This window comes from Nannospalax galili, unplaced genomic scaffold, assembly GCF_000622305.1.
Source record: "Nannospalax galili isolate Female #2095 unplaced genomic scaffold, S.galili_v1.0 scaffold806, whole genome shotgun sequence".
NCBI lineage: Eukaryota > Metazoa > Chordata > Mammalia > Rodentia > Spalacidae > Nannospalax > Nannospalax galili.
Window position 1 is genome coordinate 2,594,412 of NW_008355419.1, and position 9,410 is coordinate 2,603,821.

At 52.4% G+C, this 9,410-nt stretch overlaps 1 protein-coding gene across 1 annotated transcript; it reads right to left on the bottom strand.

Annotated features, from left to right (window-relative positions):
- Nucleotides 1-1,550: 1,550 nt before the first annotated feature.
- CUNH1orf174 (chromosome unknown C1orf174 homolog) lies at nt 1,551-6,371 on the bottom strand. Its single transcript, XM_008852678.3, has 4 exons — nt 6,232-6,371; nt 4,337-4,450; nt 2,503-2,970; nt 1,551-2,081 (listed from the first exon to the last, which is right to left on the bottom strand). Exons 1-4 carry the CDS (start codon nt 6,244-6,246, stop codon nt 1,974-1,976), a joined length of 705 nt encoding a protein of 234 aa, XP_008850900.1. The 5' UTR covers nt 6,247-6,371; the 3' UTR covers nt 1,551-1,973.
- Between the last annotated feature and the right edge of the window lie 3,039 nt (nt 6,372-9,410).

Here is a 9,410-nt window from a genome sequence, read left to right on the forward strand (position 1 = left end):
AGGACATGTCTTGCTGGCTGCTCTTGCCTCTCAAAGGGGCTTAGGTGTGCTGCCTCCTCCACCGCAACTCGGACTCTTCTGGCTCCCACCTGAGAGGACCCTGCTAGCTTCCTAGGGTTGGCCGGCCCTGCTCAACGGGGCTTGCTGGATTCTAGTCAGGTAGCCAGTCAGAAAGGGAAAAGTGGCACTTGCTAGGATCTGATGTTTAAAGTCCTGTCACGTTCTCCCAGGGTGTCCATCACAGGGTGGGCTGCACGTGAGCAGGGTGTCCCAGGAACCGAGCAGCCTCCACTTCCCACTTTGGTGGAACTGCATGGACGTGTGTCTTCAGCAGGCATGTTGTGACTCAGGATGCTGCTGCTCACAGGAACATGGATGAGGAGCACCCACTGTGCCATCACTTGACACTGAAGTTTCGTTATAATGACTGTCCCCGGCAATCAGAAAATGACCACAGGCGACAGCTTCAGATTATGGTTCATTAATCAATAATCAGAAAATTGAGTAGGTGAAGGCCACAGCTAGTGGGAATAGGGTCACGGCAGAGAAGAGACACTAACCTGCAGGGAGGGCAGGTCTGAACAGCAGCAGAGCTGGAACGTTCTTGCCCTGGCTTCCGGTGAGTCACTTCTTGGAGGGCTACAGCCAGATGTGTTTGCGTCGTGTCAGAAATGCCCAACAGCTCAGCCAGTGAGCCCCCTGGGCTCCCGACGAGTGGAGCATGCCCTTCTGCGCTAGGCAGCCCTTCCTGCCGCCCCCCACTGTCCAGAGACCCAGGCTTCCTCCTGGTTGGTCTGCCTGGGCCTCTGCACAATTGGTGGGGAGAACATGTCAATGCAGGAGGGTGGGGTAGGCTTGGCCAGAGGCCCCAGTGGGGGACGGCCTGTGAACACCTGCAGCTGGGCACAGATGCATGCACCTCGCTGCTGGCTAGCCTCCAGCCCAGCAGCAATGGGAAGGGGCCGTGTCACCTCATGGTCAGGGTCTCTCTAAGGGCCTTGCCTCTCCTGCTGGCCAATGGTCTGAAGGGTGGTCCTGGCCTAGGTCACGATTCGTTTCCTCCCTTGCCTCTCAAATAGTTGAAAGAGGACAGTTCTTTTTTAAAAATATTAAAAAAATTTTATGTTTATGAGTGTATTGCCTACATTTATGTAATAAGTACACCCATGTTGTACAATACCTGTGGAAACCAGAGAGAGCATCAGATCCCCTGGAACTGGAGTTATATAGATACAGATGGCTGTTAGCTGCCATGTGGGTGCAGGAAATGGAACCTGAGCCTGCTGCAGGTGCAACCAGTGCTCTTGACTGCGGAGCCACCTACCTCTCCAGCCCAAGAGAGGATAGTTTTGATGCTAGAAGGCCGCTTTAAAAACATTTTCGGGGCTGGAGAGTTAGGAGCATTGGCTGCTCTTACAGAGGATCCGCATTGGGTTCCCCATACCCATGAGGTGGCTCCGTAGCTCCAGGGGGATCTGACACCCTCTTCTGGCCTCCACAGGATTTACACATATTGGTACACTTAAATAGACGCAGGCAAAACACGTGCATAAAATTTTTAAAAATTTTCAAAATATATTTTATTTTTCATATGCACTTTGCAGAAGTCTCAAGGTAAATAATTAGCTTCACATTCATAAACAGCAGTGTTCTTTAAGAACTGGCTTTGAATTCATCTCAACAGTAAGATTTTGGTAATGGAAAAGAAGCTTGGGCATTATCAAACCAATATGCCTAGGAGTCTCCTTCTGCAGCCTGGCCCCTTGCTGACCCGCAAAGACATCACATGCAGCAGCAGCAGCACCAGCTCAGGGCTCCAGGAACCTTCCACAGGAGGTGGCTGTCTTGTGCTGGTGACTTTTATGAGTCAATTTTGAGTTCAACTAAAAATCTGTCCTCTTTGAGATACATTTTACAGAAATCTTAAAACTAATCGTTAGCCTGCTGACAGCACTGAATGTGTGGAGAGCTGTCTACACTTCTGCGTCATCCTCATCCTCGTCGTCTTTGGCTCTAAAATGCATTTTTCTGAATTCTCTTCTGCTCATCGAAGGACAAGATAAGGAGACTGGCGGCAGGTCCTTAGAGGGGAGAGAACAGGGGCTTCAGTGTTGCCATCGCATGAGCACCTGAATCCGTAATTCGCCACCGCCTGCTCTGCGTTCTTGCGGAGCGGGCCTCCCTTCTAGACCTGGACATGACTGTCAGGGCACTGTCCCTTGGTGAGAAAGATACTGGACTCAAAACAAGAGGCAGCAACAGAAATGTGGCTGGATGGTCACCAACGCACAGGTCTGACCGTCTACCCAGCCGCTCCTAGAGGGCTCCAGGCAGGGCCCACCTTCCACGGGCAAGTATCTTCTCTCTCTCTCCTCTTGGGTTAAGAGGATCACTTTATGTTACCTTCCTGCTGAGGCTTTGCTTGTGCACAGTAATCTGGGGGTTCATGGTGGGAAGTGCGTTTGCTGCCCGCATACTGGGAGAGGAAGAGGCAACGCTTACCTGCATGAGCTCAACATTTCCAAAGAAGCGGCTCACAGGCATGGGCTGGTTGCTGTCATCGTCTAGGAAGATGCTGTTGTCCATCTGCAGCTGGGGCACCCGAGCATCCTCTGCCCCGGGCACAGGCTCCTTCTGCCTGGTGGAGTTGCTGTTAAGCCCCTGGGCTGCCGCAGCGGCATTGGGTTCCAGAGTAGACAGGCCATCTTCAGTCTTTGCTGAGGGATCTATACTCACTTGGGAGCAACGGTGGGGAAGAGCCCCACTCTCATGCTGGGCAGGGACCGCAGACTCACCACTAGGCACATCTGCAAACTCATTTTCACAAGGGGCTGTGGGGGTCACTTTTGGCAAAGAAGCAGTGTCACTTTGAGGGACAAGTTTCTGTGGCTCTGCCTTTGCAAGGTGGCCTTTGTCATGCTTGAACTTCTTGGAAGTTCGTCTGTCTGAGGTCTCGTGTGATGAGGAAGTCTGCCAGGAGAGAAAAATGTTATGGGAAAACCAGACCCATTCAGCAAAGGCACAGGGTTCAATCCCTGAGGCTCCGTTCTTCCACCTGAGACTTGTAAACACTGAAACTGCAACAGCATCCTCTGCTCTGCCACCAATGGACAGAACCCAACACGGGCTGAACTCGTGCGTGACGTGAGCCACAGAGCCACGTGAGCCACAGAGCCAGCATCACTTCTCCAAGTTTTTTCCCAGGGGTGTCATTTCCTGAAGCGCATGGTTGCTTCCTTTTAAAATCATAGTAGGGGCCAGAGAGATGGCTCAGAGAGTAAAGGCACCTGCTGCCAAGCTTGCCTACCAGGGTTTGGTCCCAGAGCCCACAGGGCAGGGAAAACCATATGGCAAGCTGTCCTCCGACTGCCAAACAAGTGCACGGCACGCATGGTCCCCAAAAGATGCAATAAAAAAATCATAGTAAACGAACCCAGTTTCCTCTCTCCAGAATGTGACCCCCATCCCAAAGGCACAGACCTGTGTTTCATTCAGCAAACACTGCCTGGCACATCGCAGGGCCAGCAGATATTCAAGCTGACTTCAGCAGCAGCAGCAGCAGCAGACTGAATCCTCAGTAAAGCATGTGCTCGGCCTGGTATGGAGCCTCAGGGAAGCAGACCCTCCCACCTCCTGCCATCTAAGGGTGAGAGGACTTGACTGACGGGCACCGTGAAGCACGGCAGCCTTATGCATCCTTTCCTGGTCACCTGACCTTCTTAAGGTCTAGGGGCAAAGCAACCCTGGACAGGCCTCCTTCAAAGTGGCACAATCACAAGGGTGTGTGGTAGGACCCAGGTCACGCATTTCCATGCATGTGTACTCATACAGTGGACAAATGACAGGAAAGTGGCTCCTGAACTGCAGAGAGCACCCTCCACTGCAGAGATCACCCTCCACTGCAGAGATCACCCTCCACTGCATCACTCACCCTCCACTGCAGAGAGCACCCTCCACTGCAGAGCACCCTCCACTGCAGAGATCACCCTCCACTGCAGATCACCCTCCACTGCAGAGCACGAGCACCCTCCACTGCAGATCACCGTCCACTGCAGATCACCCTCCACTGCAGATCACCCTCCACTGCAGAGCACCCTCCACTGCAGAGCACCCTCCACGGCAGAGCACCCTCCACTGCAGAGAGCACCCTCCACTGCAGAGCGCACCCTGCTCTGAATGCATGATGCCGGTCACATTCCACACGTACTCTGAAATGTCCTCCAGCACACATGCAGTGTCAGCGTCTTGTGTTTCATACGACACACCATAGAGTGCCAACTATGAAGAAGTGGATGCAAGCCAAGATCTTTGGGTGCTCCTTGATAACGGGGCTTACCAGACATGCTGTCTTGGCAGACGTGGAGCTGGTGACGTCCTGGGCAGGGGCCAAGCCGGCTGTAGAGCAACTTCGGGCCCGTAGTCGCGCTGAGGATCGCACTCCACCTGTGAGCTAGACCAGACCGAAGCTGAGAACACGCGGCATGAGGCTGCGGTTTCCGCTGCTGAGCCTGAAGCCATAACCGCCCCCACGTCCCCCTCACCTGCCAGGAGAGAGGGCTCTGGCCTGAACACATCCATTCCATACAAATGTCTGAGTTTAGACACAGGGTTAAGGGCCAGAGAGATGGCTTAGTGGAAAGGTGATTGCCGCGAGGACAGAGGATGCGAGTTTGATCCCTGGGAACCACCCAGTGTAAGGAGAGAGATGACTTCTTCAAGTCATCCTCTCTGACCTCCACATGTGCTGTGGACGCCCCAGTGCACACACACAGATGAACAAATGTAATAGAAATAAGAGGTCGGCTGCCTGCTTGTGGAGGCTTGGGGCCATCCGTCCCCCATCGTCTATGTTTCTGGGAACACCTGTAGTTAGTGGACATGAACTCAAGTCAAAGTGCCAAGATAATCAGCAGACAGGCTTCCTTATAAGGCTCTCAAAGCCCCTGACAAAGGGTAACAGGAAACAGACAGTGGCCCCTGTGTTCACCCTGAGCCCTAAGACAGTCCCAGTTCTGTAGCACCAAGCAGGTGGCTTCTGCCTCCTAACTCTTTTATTGGGGGGGGGGCCGCTGGTGTAGAACTCATGGCCTCTTGCATGCTAGGCACGTGCTCCACCCCTACGGTGCTGCAGCCCCTCCCGGCCCCCTTTTTTGGGCAGGTCTTAAGTATCCCAGGCTGGCCTCAAACTTGCTGTATAGCCATTGATGACAGTGAATGCAGGATCCTCCTGCCTCTAATTTCCCAAATGCTGGGATTATGGATGTGCACCACCAATCCTGACTCCTGTGGCTCGGGGAGGTGGGGGGAATGAACCCAGGTCTAAAAAAAAAAACCAAAAACAAAAATCTGGGGCTGGAGAGAAGGCTCAGCGGTTAAGAGCTGGCTGCTCCTGCAGAGGACCCAGATTCGGTTCCTAGCACCTCACATGGCCGCTAACAACCATCCATAATGCCATAATGCCAGTTCCAGGGGATCCGACGCCCTCTTCTGACCTCGTGGGACACTGCACGACACGGGTGCACTTACACGCATACAGGCAACAAATACATTCATACGCATAAAATATTTTTCTAAAAAAGGAATTGTATATAATCATGTGCAAAGGCCACGGATATTTAGGAAGAACAAAGGGTGTGGGAGCTGAGGCCTGCTGGCCGCGGAAGACGGTGAATGACAAAAACCAAGAAATGGTCAACCAGAAAATATCCACTTAGACCGAAGGGGAAGAGCACTACGCAAACTGGGGACAGTGGGTTAAGCGTCCACACCAAACGTCAATGCGCTAAACAACCAGGGCGAGGTGGATTCCGAACGGCATCAGCAACAGGGGCTGGAAGTCCCAATGCCAGTGGCCACCGCGCCAGGTCAATGTCCAGATTCAGGCACCCAGCACCCTGCCTCGGTCCTCCACTGCTGGCACTGCACTCAGCACCCAGCACCCTCCAGCCACCCTGCGGTCCAGCACCCAGTCGCCCAGCACCTCCGGCCGGCGCCCGGTTCTTCACAGCCTGGCTGAGGTCACTGATGCACCGGGCCCACGTGACAGCCGACTGCCGGGTCTGACCGCCCGGCTCCGGGACTGACCCCAGAGCCGCAGAGGCCCCTCCGGAGCCGCGCGGGACCGAGCCTGGGTCTTCACGGGGGCGTTGCTGAACTCCGCTCCCGGGCAGGCGGGGCCCTCCGTGTCCCGACCTCCCTCTCCGGCCCTCTGCCCTCCCCTGCAGCCCTCACCTTCCTTCTCTTCATGGGGGTCAGCGCCCGGCCTAACGCCTCTCAGCTGAGACTCAACCGCAAGGCCCCAGCCCGCGGCGCCGCTGCGTCTGACGTCACCACGGGATGGCCAATCACAGGCCCGCGTCTGCAGACACGCGCCGACGAGGTTGGTTATAGTTGAGTGCGGACTGGAGGCGCCTCCGGAACTTCGGTCTGAAGGCGGAGTGCGAGGGCCGGAAGCCGGGCGACCTGCCCTCCCATGTTTGAAGGGTGCTTTCCTTGAAGCCTCCGTGGCCGCCATGTTTGAGAAAGGCATCTGGGTGGCCGCCATGTTTGAGAAGGGCGTTTCTCTTGGCGCCTCATTGGCCGCCATCTTTGAGAAGGGCAGCCACCCTTGATGCCTTTGTGGCCACGGTATTTGAGAGGGCCGGCGGCCTTCCTGGGGACCGGGTCTTGGGGCAGTGCTGGTGTAGTCTGTTCCGCCCTTGTCGGTCGGGTGTCGCATCTCCGCTATTGTTCCCTGTTGGAAACCGAAGCCCCTGACGGAGCCCGGCCTTCCCAGCCAGAGGAACCCTACTGTGTGCTTAAGAGTTCCCCGCCCTCACCGGGTGCGGGGCGGGGGGATGGGGGGTGTGTGTAGGTGTGAGGCTGTCCCCACCCATCAAAACGCTAGGAATGCCCGCAGGTGCGTCTGGGGCCTAAAGCGGAGACAGAGATCTCTTCATTTATGACTTTCTTTTGTTACTATAAAAACTTCATGAAATTGTTACCAGGTTGGGACATGGAAATTAGGGTGACTTAAATCTGAGTTCCTGGCCATGGTCACTGGTATTTGGCTCAGGAATAAACTATCTTTTATCCCCTTTGGGGTCAGAGTTGAGAGAACCATTCCTACAAGTGGTCCTCTGCCCGCACCTGCTTCGTCTCTGTCTCTGTCCACACACACACACACACACACACACACACACACACACGAATAAAATTAATTTAAAAAGGGGGCAGGGGTTCAAGTACAGGTGAAGTCCTTGGCTTCAGCCCCACTCTGCAATCCCAGGGCTGACGGCCCCATCAGGCTGGTGCTTCCAAAATGAACCAGATTGTCAAGACTCCAAGGCCCCTGTGGGGGCTGAGGTGTGATCCGAGTCCCCTCAAGTCTCAGAAGCATTTATGATGTCCTGTACTCTCCCTGGGGTGACCTCCAAGTCTCCGCAGTGCACACAACATGCAATCGTGTGAAGAGCTTCCAGAAATGCCCATTAGATAATTTATGGATGGGCCCCTGAAAGCCGGCTGCTAGGTGGAGTAGTCTTTGGGCCCAAGCAGAGCACGCAGCCTCAGGGTGCCAGTGCCTGGGACTCACCCACCTGGCAGTCCGTTCTTTATCCCCGGCTCCAAGCTCCCCACGCTGTCTTGCATGATGTACATGGAAGGGAAACTGACAGATGTGTGACTGGCGGGGAATCCATCGAAAGGAAATGAATATAATCACAGCAGCTGTTAAAATCCAGAGAGCTGCTATGGCAAACCGAGCCCAGTGAGTTCTCACCGGGGGTTGATCCTAGCTTGGCTCAGTGACCTTTCTTCTGATGCCGCATCAGCAGAAGCTAGTTTCTGGTTCTAGAGGGGCTGGCCGTGAGTGTTAATATAAAAATGTACGGCTTCAAGGTTAACACCCTCTTGCAGTCAGCTTTCTCCTGCTGTGGTAAAACACTGAGCAAAACCAAACTGGGGAGGAAAGGGTTTATTTGGCTTATGGGCTACAAGCTGTCATGGAAGGAAGTTGAGACAGGAATTGAAGCAGAGACCATGGAGGAACACTGCTCACTGGCTTGCTTCCTCCCCTGGTTGCTCAGCTACCTTTAGTCTGGAGACAGAGTCTCCCTGTAGCCCCAGCTGGACTGGAACTCCCTTTGTAGACCAGGCTGGCCTCGAACTCACAGAGCTCTGCCTGTCTTCTGACTCCTGAGATTAAAAGAGTGTGCCACCACACCCAGCTCAGCTGCTTTTCTTTTCTTTTTTTCTTTTTACAATGCTATATTCATTATTCCTGTTTCTTTCTTTTTTAACTTTTACAAAAACTTTATTGAGAATTTCATACATGCATATAAGGTGTTTTGATCATTCTTAACAACAATAAATCCAGCTATTTTCTCATTCCCGTGGTCACTTTCTCTTCCTGAGTCCTTGGGAGTTCTGGTCTTTGGTCCATCCTACCATCTGGGAGATGGAAGGCCAGGTGTGCGGCTAATGTCTGCACATGTCCTTCTCTAACATAGCCATCAGCTCTTCACTGCTTCAGTGTTTGTGTGATACTTTTAAAAATTCTGAAACTTTGATATGACACAACAGAGAAAGATGATCAACTCTAATCCACCCACTATAACTGGGAGGATAATTGTGTATTTAAGTAAAAACATGAACTTTTCTGTACTGTATCTTGTGACACATGCTCCTTGAATAATGACCAACTATGAAAGGAAAAAAATGATGCAACGACAAAGGTGTATTCAGTTAAAACCTTTCGTCATCTGAGATGGTGGCAGGGACATTTCCAGAAATGGAGTGACAAACGAGTGGTGGGTTCTAGTCTCTACATAGTCAGGTGAGGGTCCAGTGACCCTGCTTGGCACTCCTTCAATGAATGAGCACAACTGTCAACAAGCCCAATTGTGACTATGTTTAGCGGTCAGTCTCAGCCGAAGTCATGATGATGGTAGTTATTTCATGCAGAAGGGACTGCTGTATAGCATCATCTTATTAAAAGGACCTGGAATTTAAAAGGATTTGGTGCTAGGATCCACATATGAGGGAGAACATACGTCGTTTTTTTTTCTGAGTCTGTGTTACTTCACTTAGTATAACAGTTTCTAGATCCATCCATTTACCTGCAAATTTCATTATTTCTTCTTTCTTTACTGCTGAATAGAACTCCATCGTATAAATGAACCACATTTTCATTATCCACTCGTCAGTTGAGGGACACTTAGTTTGCTTCCATCTCTTAGCTATTGTGAAAAGAGCAGCAACAAACATGGTTGTATAAGTGCCTCTACAATAGGATGAGTCCTTTGGGTATATGCCAAGGAGTGGTATAAACCCAGTCATATGGTAGGTTCATTTGTAGTTTTTTAAGAGTTCTCCACACTGCTTTCCATAGGAGTTGAACCAGTTTGCAATCCCACCAGCAATGGATGAGC